Genomic DNA, 23341 nt, shown 5'->3' with positions numbered 1-23341 from the left:
AGCTGCCTGGGTTCCCATCTAGGCTTGGTGAGCTGGGCAAGTCCACTGACCTCTTGAGCTCCATCTGTAAAATGGGGATGCTATGCTCCCCACTACCGAGGATGCGGTGAGAGTGCGGCAGAGCGCGTGCTCACACAGGGATGGGGAGCTGCGGTCGCTGAAGCAGCAGGGGCACTGGCAAGGGGAAAGGTCCCAGGTGAGCTCAGGAGTGCGGGAGATGTGCCGAGAGCAAAGGCCAGCTCGGCTCTAACCTGACCCTCTCAGGCAGCCCCTGGGCTGTTTCTCACAGGCCTGCCAACCTCAAGGGAGACAAGCAATGCTCCTTCAGCCCTAGACGTGAGAAGGCCAGAGATCCCAGACATACCTGCTATGGGCAGCAAGGTGAGGAAACTGGGGCTCAGAGGAGGGGAAGTGACCTGGCCAAGGTCACACAGGGAGTGGAGCCAGGTCTCTCCGAAGCTCCAAGTCCTAAGAGAGATAGTGGGGGTAGGAGCCAGTGTAAGGAGTTGAGAGCCTCGCTTCCAGATCCCCGCTCTGCCTCCAGGTAGCCTGGGAGGGACTCGCTGCCCTGCCTCCCGAGGCCTACATTTCCTCATCTGACCCGCCTTGTAGGGTTTTTCATTAAAGTCTTCATTTTCTTCCCTGGTCTCAGAGGATATTTGGAAAATACAGACAAACGAAAAGGAAAGAACTCTGCAGAATCCCACCCTCTTCACAGGTTCCTGCAGGGATGACACAGAGTGAGGCCATGTACCCCACCGGCTGGTGTAGGGACTCAACCAAGAAGCATCCCACGCCTTCTCCAGAGGTGGTGGAGAGCACTCCAGCCAGGGAGCGAGGAGACCTGGGTTCCCGCCTTCATTCTGCCATTGAACTTCGTTGCCATCCCAGGGCAGTGCCTAAGGTCCCTTTAAACAGCAGCTCCCCAACAAATCCTGCTCACCCTGCACTTTGCAGTCTGGCCACAAAGCAAGAGGCCACACCCAGGGTTAGGTTTGGAGCTGCTCCAGGTCACACCCTGTTAAAATGAGTAAGCAGGGGGTCAAGACCTGCCCACAGGGTTGCGGGGCACGGGGCAGCTGGGGACTGACAGGAGAAAGGGCTCTGGGCCCTGGAGGCCTTTAGGGTGATCTGATGTAAGGAGACTCTCCTACTTCTTGGCCTGGGACTTGGACAAGTGATATCACGTCTCTGCTCAGTTTCCTCATCTGTAAGATTCCTCTGGTCCCAGGCATCTTGACCAAGATAGCGAATGTGAAGAGTGCCAAGCAGTGCCTGGCACACCAGAGGCATTCAGTAAAAGAGAGTCATTCTTGCTGTGATCTCTGAGCCCCTTCGGGAGGGAGGTACAGACAGATGCACTTGGCTCCTCTGGGAGGGAAGCAGTTCAAAACCACAGCTGTTACTGAAACTCTGACTAGTCGCCTGAAAGCAGCTGGCCAGAGGAGAGAATGGGCCCACCACTGAGCCCCCTCCCTGCGGGCACCCAGCTCTTAATCAGGCAGGACTGGAGAAAGTCAAGGCTGCAGAGAAGAGACTAATGATCACCTGCCTTGTGGGTTAGACACCTCCCTGTACGACCTTGGACAGGTCACATGCCCTCTCTGAGCCTCAGTTCCCTCCTGCAATATGGAGCTACTAATAGCACCTTACTTCACAGGGGGCAAAACTGCTTTAGGCTGTAAACTGCTGAACAAAAGACAGATACAAAGTCCTGGTTTTCTTTGGCTGCTTGACCTGTAAAATAGGAATAGCACTCCTGCCTCCTTCCTCCTAGTTGTAATAATGTGCAGGAAGGGGCTCTGAAAAGGTTAAAGCCGTGAGCATGGGCAAAGCATGATTCCCGTAGCAGGGAGTGGGGAATCTGCCTACAGCCAGAGACAGCTGGGGGCCTGTGCCTGCTGAATGATTAAAGTCTGATCAGATGCCTCTGGGGCAGAGCGGGTGGTCTATCCCCTGTACCTGAACTAAATTCACCACTTACAACAAAGCAAACCTACAACATCCCCGTTTCCCCACCCTGGAGCTTGCTCCTAAAATACAGGACCTGGAGCTGGAAGAGACCTGAAATGAGTTAGTCCCACAGCTACCCCCCCCCACACACACACACTTTCAAGAAAAGAAAACTGAAGCCCAAATTGGGGCCAAGACTGGTCCAAGGACACAGTGTATTAGTGGCAATCAGGACAAGAAACCAGGCTCCCTAACTGCCACCCCCACTCCCTCAGGGCTCTTCCCACTCCACCCCTACCCTGTGGTTGTTTCGATTCTCATGGGCTCCAGGAATTCCACTCCCACAAAACACACCCTGTGCCTGGTGCCACCACACTTTGGGCCCTCCCTGGCAATGGCCTGGGGGCTTGAAGAGGGAAGAGTCAATCTGAACAGGAACTCCAGGGGGCTGCCCCCAACTTGCACCTGCTACTGGCTGTCTGGGATGGAAGACTGGGCCTGGGGGAGGACCTAGGGCAGATAATGGGGAAAGAGTTAGCTGAATGGAAAATTTGGAGTCTCAAAATTTTAAAGTCCCCACAGTGTCCCCTAAGAGACCTGCCCCCTATTTTAAAGTCCCCACATACCCCAGGCTCAGCTCAGTGCGGGAACCCTGGACAATAGCAGGTGCCCAGTACTAGTTTCTGGGCTATAAACAATGAATGAAAAAATGAATGAATGACAGCAAAGTTGATTCCATGGCCTTCCCCAAGGTCACAGGGTGCACTGGGGGTGGTGGGTTGGGTCTCCACACTCCTGACCCAGTGCTCATTCCATTCTGCTCCAGGGGATGAGGTTATTTCATCCCAAGTCTGAAAATGAAACGCTGTTCTACTCAGCTATTGGGGGCAATGGGTTGTTCTGGAAGCTGAAGACTCCCCTTCTCCCTCCCCAGACTCTACCTGCTTCACTCAAACTGGGTCTCTGGCGCCCATCCCGCCTCTCCCACACCCGGAAAAGCAGAGAAGGAAGCGTGGGTGTGGAGGGTCCCCAGCATTACCGGCAGCCGGCCAGCCGGCACGCATCGCACAGCTTGACCCTCAGGTCCGTGGGGGGTGGCGTCGAGGCAGGTGCCTGGCGCTGCAGCCGGAGGCACAGTCTGCGGGTACAGCTGGGTGTAGTAGGTGGTGGTGGCCGGGCAGAGCTGGGGGCTGCTGAGGCCAGGCGACCACAGCTCGGTGGGGCTCATCGCGGGCAGCCCCTTGGGGGACGGCCCGGCGGCCGGAGCCAGGGCCCGGGGCCCTCGCAGCATGGCGAGCCCAGCCCCCAGCTCCCCAGCCGGGCCTGGCGCGCCCGCCGACACCGGCGGGCTCCCGAGCCCGCGGCGGCTCACACCGCCCGCGGCATGGCGGGGAGGCCGGGGGAAGCCGCCAATGGAGCGCCGGCGGGGCAAGGCCGGACCCTCCCCTCCTGGCCCGCCGCCGAGCCGGGCAGCGCTTGGAGATCGCCGCTTGGAGATCGCCCGGCGGCGGCGGCACGGCCAGGGGCTGCTCCGCCCCGAGGGCGGCCGCGACCCGCTAGGGCCCAGTGCCCCCAAAGGCTTCGGCGCTTGCGGTCCGGCCGGCTCCAGGGAGGGGTTCTCTGGGGTGGCTGCGGGCCCGGCAGAAATGCGATGCTCTCGGACGGGGGAGGGGGACTGATTGCAACGACTCCCTCTCGCCTCGCTCTCGAGTCCCTGAGCTTTTCTCTGCTTCTTTTTTTCTTTTTTTTTTTTTTAGCGCGAAACTGCGTGCCGCGAAATTCGGATCTCCCGCGGAAAATGCCGCACTTCGGTTGGTCGCTGCAACAGGGACAGGCTCCACCCCTCAGAAAGGACCCGTCCCCAAGGCGGCGATTGCAACACGAGCTTGCTGCTTAAAGGGGCCACCACACCTGCTGTCGCCTGGCAGAAAAACAGACTGCGAGGGTGGTTCCAACACAGCGCAGAGACAGCCGCACTCTGGGGACTGGGCCCGAATTCCCTGGGGTCGGCGCGGGGAAACATTTTGGCGCGGAGTTCTGACCTGAGCCCCGACCCAGCGGTACATTGCCCAGGCCCCAGACCTTTTGGTAGTCTGTATTATAGCTCAGCTAACATATAGGTATTTACATTCTTTCCCCCTGTAAAACGAAAGCCAGGAACCTGTTCTTGGCAACGGGGCGAGGGGCGGAGCCTAACATGTATATACCTCTTCATAGGGAGATACATCTATTAAGTGCCCACAGTTGCCAGGTAATTACGTCTTATTTTATTTAATTTAATCCAACAATCCTCAGAAGAGGAATGGTGGTCTTCGTGATAAAGATGGACAGTCTGAAAGTCTAGGTGACTTGCCCAAGTTCACACAGAGAGCTTCAGTGACTTGAGATCTGGTAGTTCAATCTGGGACAGGTCAGCTCCTGATCCCTTGTTTGTTCCAATAAAAGGCTCCTCCCCCACTCTCCCAAGTTGTGCTCACCCCCTGCAGGCTTGGGTAGGGGTCCAGAGTGCAGAGCTCTGACCAGTTCACAGTTGTTTCCCCAGAGCCCAACACTCAGTAAATATTTGAACATCTCCAGGTTTCTCCTAAACAATCCTTTTGTCACAGGTCTTGCCTTCCTCACTGCTGATGATCCACTTAAATTCCTCACCTCTCCAGTTTAGAGTGGCCAAGGCTCAGAGAAGTGACCTGGGCTAGTGAGTGGCAGAGCTGCTCGAAGCTGCCGCTGAATTCCAGGTCTGCTGAGTCCTGCCTGGTGCATGTGATTTCTATGCAAGTCTGAGCCTGGCATTCAAAGCACTTCAGAGTCAGTTCCCAGCTTAATACCTCATCCTCGGATTTTGAGGATGAGGTAGCAATAACGCATGGTGATGAAGAGCTCAGACTTTGCAGAATACCCAGGCCTAGTCACTTTACTTAGCTGTGTGACCCCAGGCAAGTTTTGTAAACTCTCTGAGCTTGGGTTTTCTTATCCCTAGTAACACTCACCTCGTAAGATTGTGGGGAAATCTCATGAGATAATGCATGTCAAGCTCTCAGCACAGAGCCTGCTTCATAAGGAACCTCAAGACATGGCAGCTGTGGTTACATCTCTGGCCTTATCTCTAGGACACAGGCCCCCTTTACTCCAGTCTACACATTTCACTTGTCTTTCATGGTCCAGTTTATTTATTTTTTTAAATTTAATTTTTTTTTTAAGAAATGGACTTTATTGACCAGCAATTAAAATCATTTGAATATGTATTTTACTATGTGACTTCTTGTGAGATGATCAATGTGAAATAAAATATTAATTCTTATCTTTTGCTTCAATTAATGTCTTCTTAATCCAATTCTTCATTCTTCCTTCAAAAATATTGTACCCCACACTTTTGAGGCAATGAGGAATTTTTAACGACCACAGCTAAGGACTTGAACATTTCATGTGCAAATATTTATATGCTTGTTACATGCAGTTGTGCTCCTAGTGGTTTTCTCACGGCCATCCTCTATGACAAGTTTTCGGAAAACATTTATCATGACAACCTTCATTCACCTTGAACTCAGAGGTTCTGTTACACCTTGAAGAGCCTGGTGACAGGCCTCCAGGAGTTGCTGCCCCACCCACACGGCTGATGGTACCTCCAGTGCCTTCTTCCCTCAGGGGCCACATGGATAAAAGCTTTAGGGCCCAGTTTAAATGTCACCTCCTCGGGGAAGCCTTCCTTGCCTGCCTCCCCTCTCCTGGTTAGAGGGTCTCTTGCCCTCTTCGGAGGCTTCATGCGTTCTGCCTCAACAAACAAGGCTTTGTTTTCATGCCTTGTTTATCTGTTAGGTCCTAAGCTCCCTCAAGGGACTGGGTGGTATCTCTCTCTGAATGCCCCTCAGCATCTAGGGCCTGGCTTCACATGCAGAAGATGGGTAATAAATATTGATTAAATGATTCACTCATCTTCCCAGCAAACAGTGGCAGAAGCTAACGAGATCTGAAGTCAGAGGTTCAGCTGGCCCCGACTCAAGTCACATTCTCCACTTCCCAGTGGGGTGCCACTGGACAGCCTGCTGCTCACATCACATCATCAGTTTCCTCAAGCATCAAACACTGATAATGCTTCCACTCGGCCCATTTCACAGGACTTGAGGGATATTATTAAAATGATGATGGCGATGATGATCGTTAATATTCACAGAACCTACTGTGTGCTGGGCTCCAAGCACTTGGACATTGCCTCTGATCCTCACCCCTCTGAGACAGGCACTATTATTATCCCCATTTTACAGATGAGGGAACCTGGAAGGAATTGTGGAAGAGCAGGTTTGGGAAAGGAGCAGGGCCCCAGGGCCAGGAAGGGAAATGGGGGTGGCAGGGTGGGGCTGAGATGAAAGAAAGGAGCCAGCAAGGGGGCTGAGAGCCAGCTCTCTGCACCTGAGTTTCGGGCTGGCTTTAGAGTTTCACTGCCTGGGAACTAATTCCTGCAAGAGGTGTGGGACACCGGTCTGCCTTCTGTTTCTCTGAACTTGAATTCCTGCCCCATCCATTCCTGGTGTTGTATTCTTAGTCAGTGGGCCAGACCTCTCTGAGCCTCAGTTGACTCATCTGTGAAATGGGAATGGCAAAAGTGGCCCTTCTGTTTACTGTGAGAAGTCAATGTGTGTTGCATATAAAGTCCTAGGAGAGGTGCATAGTAGATTTACTATATTTTCACTGAGATTTGTGTGAGATGGACCAGAGAGGCCCTCACATGGAACTGAATGAAAATGCCTGGAGTTTTCCATTCACGCCTTACACTCTCCCATTTCCTGGCTTCGCTTACATGGCTCCATATCCACAAGGCCCTTCCTCCCTTCCATCCCCATGGGCTCAAGCCAGACCCATCCCTCAAGGCCCAACTCAAATGGTGGAGTGGCAGGAGCAAAGCATCTGCAGCCAGATATCCAACAAAACTTCAGACTCCTTGGGAGCAGGACCTAGGCTGTGTTTTCTCCTTTGTGCCCCTCTCCCTGAGAGTGCCAGGCACATGGGAGGCCTGCACATAAGTGATGATGATAATAAGAGCTCATGTTTCCTGAGCACTTCCTCAGTGTAAAGCACCAGCCAGGCACTGTACATGCATTTATTGTACTGAAACCTCCCAACTACCCTATAACATAGACACAATGAGGAAACTGAGGCTCAAACACAGGGACTTGACCAAGGGCTGGTTAAAGGTGGAACCAGGATCTGAACTCAGATCTCTGTCTCCCAAGGCACTGAGCCATTTTGAACAAAAAATTCAGCCCTAGAACCAACTGCATTGAAGGAGGGTATGTTCTGCCAGTGAACCAAGGGTTCCACACTGCAGACGTTGCTGGGAGTGGGGAGAGTGTGCCCAAGACTAGCTAAGTTAGGGATGCTAGTCCCATTTTCCAGATGAGGATGTTGAGGCACCGGGGACATTAAGAGAAGCTGCACAGCCAGTAAGGGAGGGAAGCCCCTGTTCCAGCCAGACCCAAAAGCCCCCCAACCAAAGCAAACTTCCACGCCAGCTGGTGTATCTAATCCCTGGTGTATCTTCTCCTGAAAAATGCCTCAAAGTCCTACTTATCAAAATACAAATGCTTTCTAGAAGCTTCCTGAAGGCACAGATCTCTCGTTCTGGGGCTCCCCAGTGTGTTGTTTGTTCGTATAAATCCAAAATTAGACAGAAGTCAAATTGGAGCTGTGGGAAGGAAGAGGGGAAATTCTCTGCTGCATCATATTTGGGCATCTCTGTATAGTCTTTTCCAGCTATTCTAAAATAAGCATGTATTACGTTGGTAATTGGAGAGAAAAAGTTATTTTTTAAGAAAGAAAGAAGTTGCTGCTTCAGGGAAGTTCTGCTAGTGATAATAATACTTTCACTGGAAAATTGTTGGAATGTGAGGTTCATGGGTTGTCCGGACTGGCACATAGTAAATACTATATAAATGTTTGTCAAATAAATAAAACTCTGGGCCCTGACCCTCCTGAAGCTGTGTGCTCTTGGGTATATCATTGCACTATTCTGGGCCTCAGTTTCTTCACCTGAGAAATGGGGCTAATTATGGCTGCCTCACAGGACTATTGTGATAGTTGAAGTAAATCTGGGATGGTATGTGAATGTGCTCTGTGCATATGTGTGTGTGTGTATTTGGCATAATACTACCAAAATGTATTGGGAAGATAAAGGATTTAAATGGACAATTCTCCAAAGAAGATATATAGAGGCCAACCAATACACAAAAAGATGCTCAACATCATTAGTCATTAAGGAAATGAAAATCAAAACTACAACAAAATTCACACCCAGTAGAATGGCTATAATAAAAAAGGCTGACAGTAACAGGTGTTGGCCAGGATGTGGAGAAACTGGAACCCTCATACATTGCTGGTGGGAATGTAACTTGGTGTATCCACTTTGGAAAACAGTTTGGCAGGTCCTCAAAAAGTTATACACAGAGTTACCACCACTCCTAGATGTATACCCAAGGGAACTTAAAACAAATGTTTGCACAAAAAAAATACATGAATGTTCACAGCAGCATTATTCATAATATGTGAAACGTGGAAACAACTCAAATGTCCATCAACTGATGAATGGATGTGGTATATCCCTACAAAGGGATATTATTCCGCCATAAAAAGAAATGAAGTGCTGATAACCTGCTCCAACATGGATGAACCTTGAAAACATTATGCTTAGTGGAAGAAACCAGACACAAAAGGCTACATATTGTATTATTCCATTTATGTGAAATGTCTAGAATAGGCAAATCTATACAGACAGAAGATACATTAATGTTGCCGGGGTTGGGCAGTTTCATCTTACAGATGAGGAAACTGAGGCTCAGAGAGGCTGAGTTCCACCTATCTGTGTGACCTTAGAAGGGTGGCTTCACCTCTCAGTGCCTTAGTTTTCTCAACTGTAAGATGGAGATAATGATGGGCACCTGAGAGGGTGGTTGCATCTTTCATATTTATTAGCTCATGTCCCCTTCCCTCCGGCCTTTGGGTGGAAGCTGGTGGGGTTTAAGGGTTAAGGCTGCCATCTAAAGGTGAACTCCGGTACCTGCCAAAAGCGGGTGAGTCTATCTATTTGGCAAGTTAACTAACCTCCTATGGACTTGGGGAGGAGAAAAAGAATGTGAAAGATGCAGCCCTGCCAGGAAGGCCAGGGCTGCCAGATTGGCTAGATTCTTTCCAGATGTTTCCAGAGCCTGAAGATGTTTTTCACAGATGTTGGGTCTCCTGGGTCTCATTGGAGGAGGGCAGTTAGATTCAGGTCCCAAGAGAGGTGCCCAGAGGGGCCTGGGGAAGCACAACCTACAATTCATGTGATTATCAATCTATTCCCCCCTTTCCCTGAAGAAACTCTTTAAAATGCACACCTGACCTTTTCCCTCTCTAGCTTATGGTCTTGCAAAGGGCTCCCCAGCATGGCCTGACCACCCCACCCCACACCCTGCCAGCCCCTCTGATTTTCAGCCTCCTTCACATAGGGACCTTAGGCTGTGACCAAACACACTTTTTCTGACACCCTCTCTGCTCTCCCTGTTTGCCTATGCTATTCTCTGCTTATGGTGCTTTTCTCCACCTTTTCCACCAGGAAAAAAAGAGAGGCCTGCTCTCAGACACCAGTGTCTCGGATACACGTCATTGAGAATGCTGTGTACCCCATGGCTACACATGATCTCAAATAAGTCAATAAAAAATGGGTGTATTTGAAATCTTCAGTCTAACAGAATTAAAACCTGGGACAGCAACATCAAAACACTGGATCACTTACACTGAACTGTAAGACTCAGAATTCTTTTGAAGTAAGCAAGACATTCAGTCTTCGAAATCCAAGTGGTATTGGCCACAGGATGGGTACGCGTAGTGATAGCTTATAGCACCCATTTCTCAGAAGCTGACTCTGACCCCTGCTCCCCACCTCCTGTTGGGAATCTCAATCTGTCATTATTTCTCATTGTAATTACAGTTGTTTTTCTGGTCTGTCCTTCCCCACCAGATTTAAAGTACCCCTTGTCTTTTTTATCTTCACACCCCAAAATCCAGCCCAGTGCCCATCGCAGAGCAGAAGCCCAAGAATTGCTTATTGAATTAAACTCAGTGAAAGATTTTTGGAAGAGTTGAGAGGCCACTCCCAATCTTTTCCCAGGAGAAGTCTCTGGCTACCATCAGAGGCTCTGTGACTCTGCAAGCCAAAGAGGTCGCAGGAGCCAGAATTCTCAGTTATCTCTTTCTCCTCGTCTATGGAGAGAGAGCAGAAGCATCCTTCCGTCCATTCCTCTGCCCACATGATCACTCCTCCCCCAGAAAAGCAGATCAAAAATGATACTAATTGAGTAGCAAAGTACGGACATTCACACCCGAAATCCACTTCAGTTACCATGGTATCCTAAGAGGAAGCCACTAGTAGCCCCATTTACAGGTGAAAGAACTGAGCAGCTCAATGCTATGCCTGAAGGCACACAGCTTAAGTGTCAGGGCACAGAGTTTTATTTACTATGCGCCAGTCACTGTTCGGAAGGCTTGTCAGTCTTATCTTATATAATCCTCACAACATCCCTGTGAAGTATGCATTGTATCACCCTCACTTTATAGGTGAAGAAACTAGGACTCAGAGAGTTTAGGTTATTTTCCCAGGATCATAGGACTGGTGATGGTGGAACAGGTGAGGGCAGTCTGGATTCACCCTCTCCATCACTCTGCTATCTATCTTTCCTTCTGGGTATGCTTGAAAGCCTTGGCTTCAGAGAGGATAAGAACACTCACCTCGTAGGGTGGTTGTGAGGATTAGATCTGATATGTGTGGGCGTCTGGAACACAGTAGACGTCCAGGAAAAAGAGGTGGTCAATTTTGTTCCTCTCGAGGTCCAAAATTGACAATTTCAACAAATGGCCACCAGGGGGAAGTCATGTGCTGAAGATCTAATATCTTCTCAGGGCCGCCCTAGTTGACTGTTCAATAGTTAAGAATTAGGCTGAGATTTTTTTTCCTCTGTGCCCAACCAGGCGATCAATGACATCTCACCCACATGTAACCTCACAGAACTAACCTTGCAAAAGAAATAAGGTTTAGGCCTTAAATGCACCCAAGGCCCCTTTGCCAATAGCAGTTCTGGACTCGGGGTGGGGGGAGGGTGGGAGGATGTATGTTGAGGGGAGCCCAGCTGTGTCCCATTTGGTGGTAGTAGTGATGAGGGGCGGCAACTATCAGCAATACCCCTTCTGCTGGAGGCTGGGCTCCTGGAAGCCACAGCTGCAGGCTGGAGGGTGGCAGGGAGGGCTTTGGAATTGTCTCCCTAGGGGTTTCCATGGTTACAGATTGATGCCGGCAGCCCACTAGGCTGGGTCCTTTATCTGTATTGTCTCCTGGGGAGACAATGGGCTTCAGGGATGGGGGGGGGCTACTCCATGCAGATCACTGCTGCAGCAGGGGCCTTGTGTGCCCTGCTCTGTGAGTCCCCTGACCCCAGCTGCCGGGGCTGAGAGAGTGGGGCGTGGAGGTCAGCCTTGGCAATCACTCCTTGCTTTAGGGTACATGGTTACTGCCGCAGAGATTCAGGAGAGGCCACCTACGAGGCTCCCACACAGGAAAGCTCCAGAGGCCTCAGGGTATTAAATAAAAAGCACACATTTTGGAGTCAGCCCTGATGAAATCATGATTCTACCTTTTACTGCTGTATGACTTCGGCAAATTATTTTATCTGCCTGAATCTCAGTTTCCTTACGTGGAAAGTGGGGGCAGCGTCTGCTTTATAAAATGACTGTGAGGAAGAAGGAGGCACAAAGTCTGGTGTCAAGAAGGTACCCAGAGAGTACCAGACCTCAGACATGCTCATAGCATGTCTTGGGTTACAGGGTTGGCTCTTAACCAAAGTCCTTCTTCTCTCCAGGCCTTAGCTGCCTCAGGTGTAACTGGGGGACTTTGAAAAGTTTATTAAGGATGAGATGAGACGATGATATGAAAGTGCTTGGAAAAGTGAGATCAAATCCTTAACACACAACTCTGCCTTCTAGACTTAAATCTACCTGGAACATACAACACACAATCACGTATTTGAGAGGGTTGACTCTGTGATGCTATGGCAGATAAGGGAGATTAGCTGAAGTAGGCAGAATGTGGAGGGTCTGAGAACCAGGGAATTATTCCAGAAGGATCTGCCACCCTGATCAAAAAAAGAAACAAAAGCCCAGAGAGGTAAACGGACTCAGCTCTCTGCCTCCCAGTTTAATCACCTTGTCCTGTCACCACCTTCTTCTCCAAGGAAAGAGTGTGTGTAGGTGGGGAGGAAAGGAAGGAGCAGGGAAAGTTTTTGTCATTTATGAGACACCTTTATAGGAGGCAAGCTGATCATTAGCCCTATTTTATAGATAAGGAAACTGCAGCTTGCAATGACTGTTATTCAACTGGATTGGCCAAACAATACATAAGACTCAAGAATAAAAATAATTTGTCTGCAGAATGGAAGACTGAACTTGCCCAAGAGAAGAGTTAAAACAATCCCTTCACCTTTAAATGATCAGCAGAGGGAATCCAAAACTTTTAAATGTCTATCACTCATCCTCCCATAAAGATAAACTGAGCCCAGAGTCTCGCACACAGTTCAGTGTTCAGGAAATGGAAGTTCTTATCATCATTACCACTATTATTAAATTTATGACTACACATTCAATGCTGGGGATACAAAAGTAAATAAAACTCCCTCCTGTCTTTGAGGAATTCATCCTCATGAGAGGGATATTGGGGGTACAAAAAAAAAAAAAAACAACAAAACTCCTACACTTGTTGGACTCTACAATGTACTTTTGACATACACCATCTCACTCAATTCTCAAAACAACCTTGTGAGGAAGGCATTCTTCCCATTTTAGAGATAAGGAAACTGAGGCTCAGTGGGCTCCAATGACATGCCCAGATATTGTAAAATATGAATAAAATGGAAAAAAATAATTTTAGGAGAAAAATCACCTTTATTTGATTAACAAATGTGTTTTAAAAGCAATAAAGTGTATTAATCAGATGATCCAGCAATCCTACTCCTGGATATATATCCAGAAAAGACAAAAGCTCTAATCTGAAAAGATCCATGCATCCCAATATTTGCACTATTTACAACAGCCAAGACATGGGAACAACCCAAATGCCCAGATGATTGGTTTAAGAAGATGTGGTATGTGTATATACAATGGAATATTAGCCATCAAAAAGAATGAAATAATGCCATTTGCAGCAATATGGATGGACCTACAGATTAGCATACTAAGTGAAGTAAGTCAGAGAAAGACAAATATATGATATCACTTGTATGTGGAATCTAAAAAGTAATACAAATGAACTTATTTACAAAACAGAAACAGATTCACAGACATAGAAAACTTATGGCTACCAAAGCAGGTGGTGGGGGAGGGATAAATTTTGGGAGTATGGGGTTAACAGCTGCACATCACTCTACATAAAATAAACAAGGACTTACTGTATAGCCCAGGGAACTATACTCAGTATCTTGTAATGAACTATAATGGAAAAAGAATCGAAAAAGAATATAGATACATACATATATATATATAACTGAATCACCGTGCTGTACACTTGAAACTAACACAATATTGTAAATCAACTATATTTCAATTTTTGAAAAAAGGAATAAAGTGTATTAATTATTATAAGGCACACAGATCATAACCCTGTTTTATTAAAAACTATAAAAAAAAAAAAAGATAGCTTTTACTGGGTTAAAAAACCAGCCAGGCTTTTAAGAACTCTCATTTATAGAGTAATGACTGTGTGTCAGACACTTTTTGTACATTTCTCTAACCCGCTCAACAACCCTGAAAGGTAGAAACCATCAGCCCCCTTTCACAGATGAGAAGCCAAAGCTCCGAGAGGTGAAGCTACATGCCCAGGCTTGCACAGGGAGGAGCAGACAGAACCAGGACTGAGACCTGGGCTCTGACACTCACGTTCACAGCCAGAGCCAGGACTTCCTCTTAGGTCAGTTTTGCCAAGGAATACTCCTGCTGAGAGGTGATCACCAAGCTTCTTGCCTCACTCCACTGTGCAGGATGAGTGGCACGTGCGGGCAGCTCTCCAAGGTAAAAGGGCTTGTTTCATCCCATTTGGGAAGCAACACAGTGTAGCATGGCCTTCTTCAAAGTTGTATGTGCACGTGTGTGTGTACACGCGCATGTGTAGCAGTGTGTGAAATGCGCTGGGCGCTGAATCTCTTAAAACCATGTGATAAAAATCTGTACATCTTCTGAAACGTCAATTTTATTTTTTAAAAATGGAGACTTCCGACTTTATGTAAAAGCACAGATGGCTATAGAATGTATGAGAACACAAACTTCACATGGTATGCTAAGATAACGAACGACAGCTAGCATTTGGGAGGTTCCTATTATGTGCCATGCACTAGTCTGAGAGTTCTATATGTTACCTAATTTATGCTCACAACTGTTTATGGTAGGGACTTTGAATAACCCCATTTTATAGATGCAGACATTGAGAATGACAGAAGTCAAGGAATTTGTCCAAGTTCACATTGTTAGTAAGTGGAGGTGTGTGGACACTCACAGGCATTTCAGTAGCCAGATATTAGAACATCTGTATCATCCATTGTTTGCTCAATGGAAAGTTTACAAAAAGATTCATAAATACACTTCATTTTGATAAAATTGTAAGGGCTGCCAATTTCGAGCTGCTCATCTATGCCAGGTACTCCACCTCTGTGGTCTTATTTAATTCCTATTAACAACCCTATGAAGGAGGTACTATTGGGAAATTTTATAGACAAAATACTGAAGCTCAGAGAGGTGGTATCACTTTGCTGGTCACACAGCTAAGAAGTGGCAGAGACAGGTCTGTCTGATCACAAAGCTACTGGTGATACCCATGATCCCAGCGTGTCTGGCCTCCAGCTCCACCAGCCTCTGGGTCATGTCCTTCCTATCTCAACCCCCAGCCCTGTTCTCTTCTAGAGAGGGGTGCTTTCACGGGTGAGCTTGTTCTGGATCAGGCTGAGCCTGGACAGGTTCACAGGGTCAGAAGCTCTGTCCTTCCACCAGGTGAAAACACCTTTGTCATAAAATAATTACAAATCCCAATAATAAGAAAGAGGTAGCTGGGCACTGACTGGGAGTGTGAAGACCTGGTTTTTAATCCCCAGGTCTGTGGTGGGATCTTTCCACATGACATTGGATGAGTCACTTACCCTCTCTGAGACTCAAAGTTTCTCCATCTGTGAAATAGGACTATTCCTAACTCCAGCTGTGACTTACTGAGTGTCTCCATGTGCTGGCAGGCTTCTAGGTGCTGTACTTTTAGTCCCTCACTAAAGCATCGGTAGGACACTGGTGGCTCCCTGCTGGATCTCTGAGGCTCGGAGAGGTGGAGAAGCTCGTGCAAGGTGGCAGAGCCTGAGACTGGAGATGCTGGCCTGCAGCCCTGCTTTTATAAGTCCCTGCACAGAACTGTCCTGCTGGTCAGATACTCCTGTGTGTGTGTGAAAGGGCTCTGAAGAGCACCCATGCTGGACAGGCAGTACTGAGATGCTGTGATTGGATGATGCCAACACCCTGAAAAATGAGGGAAGAATTATGTGAGGAATCTGACAACCATGTCCAGCAAGCTCTGTGGTTGGGGTCAGTCACCCAGGGCTGACCGAGCACCAAGTGCTTTACAAATGCCATCTACTTTAATCATCACAGTGACAATATGAGGCTTTGAAAGGATGAATAATTGATCTGTGATGGCACAGCAGATACACAACAAAGCTAGGATTTTATCCAGTATCCATCTGATTCCCAAACTCACAGAGAGCTCAGGAGGGCTGTGGTGACTGGGTGAAGCCAATCTATATAACCAATGGTTTGTACCAAGTTTTAAAAGAGCTGCAGACATCAACAGGACGGGATGTGGAGGCTGTGTTGGAGACCTGGGCTCTGAGACTCACTCCAGGGTGAACTTTGGCAGGTCCCATAAATCCATGAGCCTCACAGGGGTGAAATGGAGACAGCACCCCACTCTCCTATTACCACGTTGATTAAAATGCTGTGCACTAATGAATGGCCTCTTTTGAAAACTTTCTTGCTGCTGGCTTTGAATATGAAGTCAAATCTGCCATGGGAAATGTGATTGACAGGATGAGGGACCAACATTTAGGCCCCTGAGCCCACCTGGATGAACCCTCCAGGGAAGCTGGGATCAACCCTTCATGCATCTGGACCCACTTGTAAGACCTGCCAGGGATGTGGTGGGGAAGGGATATGTGTGAGTCGTGGTGTGGGTGGTGGTGGGGGGGTGTGGGTCTTGATGGTCCCCAAGTTCTTGTCTCCTCCCCCCGTAACCTAGAGTAGCCCAGTACCTGGTATCTTGAAACCCGTTTTTTAATGCTAAAAATGGCATACGCTGGGAACAAAACCAGGTTCAGGAAGAACGTGGATCAGGGAGTGGAAGGGTTATTCTGGGGAGTCTGTCCTGGGTACTCTCATTGCCACACAACACACACTTTGAGCCCCAAACCAACTGCCAGCTGGCCAGCAACCACCTCGACTTAGGGTAATGAGTTCCATATGTTTCCATAAGAACCCAGCTAAGCTTTTCCCCAGCAGTTCTTAAAAAGTGTTCTCTCCCCTCCCCAGCATCGCTTGGCCACCCTTGTTTCATTGCTCCTAATGAGGATGGGAGGGAGGGAGCTGGGTGGCAGTGACAAGGAGACAATGCTTTAGGGAATCCTTATTCCCTGAATTCACATTTCCAGATCCTCAGATAGGGGGCTGTGCAGTCCACCACCCCTTGCAGTCCCTCTATGAGAGCTGTGTGAGTCCTGAAGCCTCTCAGGGCCTCAGCTGCCCCATCTCTAAAGTGGGAATAACAATCCTTGCTCAGGGTAGGCAGAGTATCACGAAAAGAGCCCTAGACAGAAAGATAAGAGGCATGGGTTCAAGTCTTGCCTTGACCACTAACTTGCTGTGTGTCCCTGAGCAGTCTCCTTCCCCTCTCTGGGCCACATGTGTGAACTCTAAGGGTCCTTCCGTCCCTGACAGCCTTTAGATGTATGAACAGGTGACAGAAGGTACAGGAAAGAGCATCAACTTACCTGTTAAACATGGGTGGCTCCAAGGTGGAGTCCCTGGGAAGCCTAAGGTCCTTCTGCCATGCCAGGGTTACTGACAGTCTGACCATGGTCTGGCCCAATGAGGGTTTTGCCTCCAACCTCTGGCATGAGGTAGGAGCAGGGTGGAGTTGAGGACAGGAAGTGCCCCAGATGGATGGCTAGCTCCCCAGCCTGGGTGATGCAGAGGATGGCCATGGTCAGCCCCCAGCCATGGAGGGATATGAATCTGAGTTCAGAGGGCTACATCCTCCTCCTCCCCTTATCTGGCTTGTCAAAGGCAATCCCCAAATCCTGGTCTCTGGGTGACCTATAACTCTGATCCAGACTGTCCACTGACCCTACTCAAAGACTGACTCACTAACCTTGGCCATTGATGCTATCCAGACTAACCTTCACACCCTGTCTGTTAAGCCCGGCCGTAGACTGACCGCTGCTAACTTCTACCCACAATTATCTCCAAATCCTGCTTCAGTCTGGCTGAACCCCAATTCTGGCCACACTCTAACCCCTTACCCTACTTTCAGACTGACCCCTGATTTTGGTCACAAAGCGATCCCTTAACCTTGCCACTGACTGACGCTTAACAGGAGAAATAATCAGAGAACAAGTAAATGCTACACTCTGTGAGTGAAACGACATCAGAGAGGAGAGTCGGGAGGGGTGGGGAGGGAGACTGGGGCAGAGGGCAGAGGCTTCCCGGAGGACCCCGGTGGGCCTGGGGCCACCCTCGGAAGGTCGTAGAGGCCTTGTGCGGGGCACGTCGCAGGCGCTCGAGGAATGCAAGTCGCCTGAAAGAACGAAGGAAGGAAGGAACGGGGTGCGATCCAGGTTGGCCGCCAGGGCCCGGGCAAAGCTGCCGAGGCAGGAAGACGGGTGGGGGCGCACCGAGGCTGCAGCGGCTCGAGCACAGCTGGGGGCAGCAGGAGAGCAGTCGGGTCAGCAACTCCGCTGGGTGGGGGGCCCCCCAGGCCGGGAGGCTGGGAAACGGGAGGCCGCACTGCTGGCAGAGCAGCGGGGGCGCCGCGAGGCTCCGGATGGGCTGGGAGCCCCGCCCGATGGCTGCGGAGGGAGCCGGAGCCAGAGCGGAGCCAGAGCTCAGACATCCGGGCGCCAGCGAACACCTGCGAGCGGCCCCCAGGGCCCGCGGGGGGAGCGCGGGTCGCCGGGCCGGGGGCGGGGCGAGGGCGGGGTCACCTCGGCCCCGCCCAGCCGGGCTCTGGGCCACGTGGGCCGAGACTCCGCCCCTGCCCCGGCGCTGAGAAGCGGCCGGTGGGGAGTGGTTCTCCCTGGAGGGCGGGCAGAGGGGACTCGCAGAAGCAGTTCTGCGAGCAAGAATGAGCGACGAGAGGTTTTTAGGATGTAGCCTGGGGAATTAAGATTGGTGGCCGTGAGAGGTGATGAGACCGGGAAGACAGATAATTGAAGGCTATCAGGGGACTGCACAGCTAAGGAGGGCTATAAATGGCCTTCTTGGAAAGGGCACCATCTCCGGTGTCACAAGCATGAATTTGAATCCTTGCTTTGTTACTTAGGAGCTGTGTGGCCATGGGCAAATTACTTTGCCTGTTCTGAACCTGTTTTTTTTTTTTTTTTTAATTTACAAAGTAAAAATCCCCTCTCAAAAGTCCGTTTTTCAGAGCTGATGCAATATTGAGTGTAAAACTCAGTAGTGAATCTTGTCTTTTCAGGGAGCCTGATACATGCTTTATGCATCTATCTTTAATTCGAACCACAAACCTACAAAACGAGTACCATCATCCCCTTTTCACAAATGAGAGAGAGATCTGAGGTGGGCTTAATACTTACATTCAGGAAGCAACCTACTCGGGACCAAACATGTGCCAGGTGCAGGGAATGGCGAGGGGGGACAATTGGCCCGGAACAGAAGTGAGAACATGAACTTAGAAGCTAGATGGAGTTGGGTTTCCTAATTCTTGCTGTGCCACTTCCTTGCTGTGTGACCTGGATCAAATTATTCAGCCTCTCTGAGTCTGTTTCCTCTGTAAAATGGAAATAATGATACCCACTTTGCTGGGTTATGGTGAGGATTAGAAAAAATTAAGATAAAACAGAGCCTGGCACCTGGTAGGCACTTGATGGGTGTTTATGACAGAAGACAAATATCCTCTCTCAGAGAGTTTTCCGACCTAGGGCCAAACTGCTTTCACTCTCTAATGACTAATGAATTGGCGTGCTGGTTTCAGCTTTTGTCCCAGCCTCCTGAACAGCTCAGTCTCAGCAGACCTGACAGGCAATTTCCTTGGAATTAGCTTAATAATACCTTGTAGGTGTGTGATGCATTTCAAAGAACTTTCCCACCATTATCTTCTATCCAGGGAGGCAGCAGTACAGGAACCATCAGTTGCTGAGCAAGGGAGGAGAGAGGTTTGTAGAGGTGAAGTGGCTTGCTCAAGGCCACATGGCAGATGAGCAATTCAGTTCTTCTTAGCCTTCCACAGTCCTGCAATTTCTGAGCGAGCTGGAAGCAGCATGCTGTGAAAGGGCACAGACACTCAGTTAAGTGCCTGGCTCCATTGCAGTTAATGCTATAATGTGGGGCCAGGTGTATCAGAACTGTATCCTCAAGATCAGCAATCCATACAGATGTGAAAAATGAGGCTCCATAGAGGCAGTCTCTAGCTTGCAGTCATACAGCTAGTACATAGCAGAGCAAGGATTTGCACCCATGTGTGGCTAACTCCAGAGCCAGCATAGCACCCCTAACAAATGATCCAAGGTAGACCCAGCCTGGGTCTTGTATTTACTTTGTTTGAAGCAAGATTTCCTCATACGGGGACTGAGGGCTTCCCAGGGCATTGGAGGTATGCTATTGCTCTGCAATTGTGTGTGTGTGTTTATTTTCTGAAGAGTGTGTTCATACCTTTCATCAGATCATTGGAGCAGACCAGGAAACAGGTTAAGGACACCTATCAGCTAGGAGGATGGTTAGCAAAGACAGATTTTGCCTCCTCACCGCATGCCCCTGTTCACCCCTGAAAGCTCACTGGGGTTAAGGCATGAAGGGTGATGACGTGACCTGTTTGTTATGAAATATTGAAGTAACTCATGCCAGGGGCCAACACACGGATGAGATCATATCATAAACAGGAATCTAATGAGGCCAGGCGCCTGGTAGAACCCACCTAAGGAACTGCTAGATGGGGGGCAAAGGAGGATAGCATGGTTTGGGGGGTCTTGCCATCTGCCCAGTTCTCAGACTAGGCCCCATGGGATGGCCAGTCTCGGGTTCCGCTCCTGTTCACTACAATTATAGTTACTGTGGTTAAGGTTAAAATCCCATCTCTGCCTCTCAAGGGTCTATACAAACCTCATTCAGACCCATTATCCCACTAAGCCTCAATTTCTCCATTTCTGAAATAGGGCTAAGATGCTTACAGAGTAGGCTTCCAGTGGAAGTGTTACGGGAAAGAAATATCAGAAATGAGGGCTGTAGGGACTTTTCCTCAAATTCTCACTCTCAGGTCAGTCTTCCAATGCTGCGTAGTAGAGAGATTTGTTCCTGTATTTCTCAGCCAGCACCAAAATCCTTCTGATCAGAGTGGTTGGGGATTTGAGGGAAGAGATCCCTCAGTTTTCTCCAACTTTGGAAGCCCAAGAAACTAAACCAGAGAACGTGAGGAGGGAAATGAAACCACGCCCAAAGGTTTGTTTATTCATCTCTGAAATGGGTCTATCGACCACGGACCACCACCCATCTGGGCACCAGGTGAGGCTCCTCTTTCATATCCTCTGCTAGAAAGACATCACGAATAATTAATGGCATTGAAGAGGACAGCCATCTGCTACTTACCAAAACAGCTCTCAAGGGACCTAAGAACTAGGACTCAGGAAACCTGATTTCTATCCTCAGCCCCTAACTTGCTGGGTGGGCATGTGCCAGTCACTTCCCCTCCCTAGTGTCCCTTCACCTATACAATGAGGGAACAGGGCAAGGCTCTTCTCTTCACCCAGTGGTTGTGGGACTCCATCACAAGCCCTTTCTACTCCCCCCTCTTCCCCAGTCTTAACTGGCTATTCTCCCATCTCCCTTTTAAGGGAATGAGCAAGTTTGCTTTTCGCAAGCTCCAAGAAAGACATTAATTTATTCCCCCCAAATTCAGCCTTGTGATAAAGAGTGTTAGCACTTTAGGAATCAAATTATATACACAAGTGTTTAAAAACTGTTTATTATGCAAAATGTTAACTTTTATAAAAAGTTTAATATACATTGCGTGGTTACAGAAAGTTACCTTCCTGCAAAAAAGGTACAAAAGCTAAATACTCTATTATAGAGTTCATAATCAGGGCAACAGAGCCTTTCTCCAAGGAGACCAGAAGACCAGCTCTACCGCTGCCTTGGCAGAGTTTGGAGAGCAGCCACCCCCCTCAACACACACACCTCCATATTCTGAAAGACAGTCTTTAAAACTTGAGGGTGGGGTGGGGGCTGGGGGAGGTTGCCCAGCTGGTGCCCAGAGCTAGCTCTGGCTCTTTAGGCCACCCAAGTTCACAGTCCTTCGCTCCCGGGCGCAAGTCCAGCCTCGAGGCAGGGGTTTGGGGAAGTCAAGTGGGCACGGCGAGGTTGGGGCCCATCCATGCCCTCGGGCTTCCGGTCGCAGAGGGTCCCGGGGTCCCAGGCGGAACGGGCGCCAGCACCTGTGTTCTGGGCGGGGGAGCAAAGAAGACCAGGGAGCCATCAGTTTCCGCCGAGCGCGCCGAGGCGGGGGCCGTTCGCAGACTGGCCGGCGCCAGGGAGGAAACTTGGTCTCTACCTCCAGCTGATAACTCCGCGCCCCACGCTGCCCCCACCCAGTTGGCGCCAAAGGACCACAGGCGGAGCTTCCATCACCCCTCCTTCTTAGAATTGACACTAGTTGGGAGGGGGCTGAGGAAAACACGGCTCCTTTTACGACTGCAACCTACAAACAGACCGGCTATTTTACTTAGTCGTACCTGCGCCTACTTTCTCACGTTTTTGGCCACTTGAGGAGGACAGGGACAATGAGCGTTTAAAGTTGAAACGATCGGATGGGAATTGGTTCCGTCATTCGTTTGTGACCACGCGCAAGTCACTTGCAACTCTCTGGCCTCAGTTTCCCCAAGCCGGGAGGGCGGTAATTTCTTAAAGGGCCCACCATTTCCAGGAATTGCTGTTTAAGCAGCAGCCCTCCCCCTTCCCCGCCCCCGGGAGAAGGCGTGGGTACTTACCTGGAGGCGCCGGGACGGCCAGGTCAGTGGCAGAAGCTCCTTTGGTCGCTGGAGATCACAAGTTCCGGAGCGAGCTCGGCTGTCTGAGAGAAAGGAGAGGGGAGAATTATGCATGGCACTTGGAAGTTCTAGGGGTCCAGCAGCATCCCAGCCCTGGAGCTCAGCTCAGCCCCGCCCCGGCTCCCGAGCACGCCCACGCGCACCTGGATGGGAAGATGCGGGCCGTCTGGGGGTCCAGGAGCCGGCTCCGCCAGGACCACCTGCAGGTCGAGGATGTAGTCGATGACGCGCTGCAGGATTTCCACCTGGCTAAGCTGAGTGCCTCGCGGGACCCCCGGTACCAGTTCCCGCAGACGCGAGTAGCAGTGGTTCATGTCGTCCAGCAGGCTCAGCGGCTCCTCGGCTCCCGGGCCCTTGCCGCGGCCCCGCGCGATGGCCAGGCTGCGTTCCGACAGGCAGCACACCGCCTCATAACAGCCGCGGACCGGACTTAGCGCCTTCATGTTGAAAAATGAGGTTGGAAATGCGGAAAGGAAGAGTTAAGGTAAGGAACCCCTTGAGCAGCTTGCAATGCGGGCACGCTGGCGGAGGTCTGCATTTATAGAACCCGCCTGGAAGGCACGCCCCTCTATGCAAAACAGCCCGCCTCGGCCCCGCCTCCGTCGACCCTGGGCGTTCACAACCCGGTTAAATTGCAAACAGGCTTCCTCTGGCCGGTCTGACGCCGAATACCGCGGAGCCGCGGATTCAAAGAATGAGGAAGCGCTGATACTGGGGAGAGGCGGGCCTCTTTGCCAGCAAGTATTTGAAAAAATCACTTAAAACCATTAACTTTAAGAATTTGCCTTTTCCTGGCAGCGCCCCAGATCTTAGAGCTCCCCTGCCTCCTGCCAGTCCATCCACAGCCCAACACTGGTTCGAACCCACAGTTCTCCGAGGTCATAAATCCCTGAACAGCAAAGAAGTTTTTTTTTTTAAGCAAAAGATTTTTCAAGGGAAACTTGTAAGGAATTAGTGCCGCCTTGTTCCCCAATTTGCTGTTCGTCTGACCTCCAGACTCACTGGCGTCAGGAATTATC

General features: G+C 49.8%; 2 protein-coding genes across 5 annotated transcripts in view; both read right to left on the bottom strand.

The window, feature by feature from the left end:
* E2F2 (E2F transcription factor 2) overlaps nt 1–3689 on the bottom strand; it is a 61252-nt gene extending 57563 nt beyond the window's left edge. For all 4 annotated transcript variants that reach the window (XR_010383938.1, XR_010383939.1, XR_010383940.1 and 1 more), the window contains exon 1: nt 2993–3689. Coding sequence is in view for 1 of the 4 variants with exons in the window: in XM_010979863.3 (XP_010978165.3) it covers nt 2993–3244 (252 nt within the window). In the remaining 3 variants the exon portion in view is untranslated. The remainder of the gene's footprint in view (nt 1–2992) is intronic.
* Nucleotides 3690–21225: 17536 nt separating this feature from the next.
* ID3 (inhibitor of DNA binding 3) lies at nt 21226–22970 on the bottom strand. Its single transcript, XM_010979854.2, has 3 exons — nt 22466–22970; nt 22263–22345; nt 21226–21717 (listed from the first exon to the last, which is right to left on the bottom strand). The coding sequence occupies exons 1-2, from the start codon at nt 22763–22765 to the stop codon at nt 22286–22288; spliced, it is 360 nt and encodes a 119-aa protein (XP_010978156.1). The 5' UTR covers nt 22766–22970; the 3' UTR covers nt 21226–21717; nt 22263–22285.
* Nucleotides 22971–23341: the final 371 nt, after the last annotated feature.

This window comes from Camelus dromedarius, chromosome 14 (genome assembly GCF_036321535.1).
Source record: "Camelus dromedarius isolate mCamDro1 chromosome 14, mCamDro1.pat, whole genome shotgun sequence".
NCBI lineage: Eukaryota > Metazoa > Chordata > Mammalia > Artiodactyla > Camelidae > Camelus > Camelus dromedarius.
The sequence above is the reverse complement of the archived record's forward strand: the minus strand, read 5'-3'. Positions and strand labels throughout refer to the sequence as shown.

Bases quoted from the DNA above. Each gene is read 5' to 3' on its own strand.
- ID3 (XM_010979854.2), bottom strand. From the start codon at position 22,765: ATGAAGGCGCTAAGTCCGGTCCGCGGCTGTTATGAGGCGGTGTGCTGC. The intron at 22,346-22,465 runs GTGCGCGTGGGC...CCTTTCTCTCAG, and splicing joins GCCCGCATCTTCCCATCCAG to ACAGCCGAGCTCGCTCCGGA.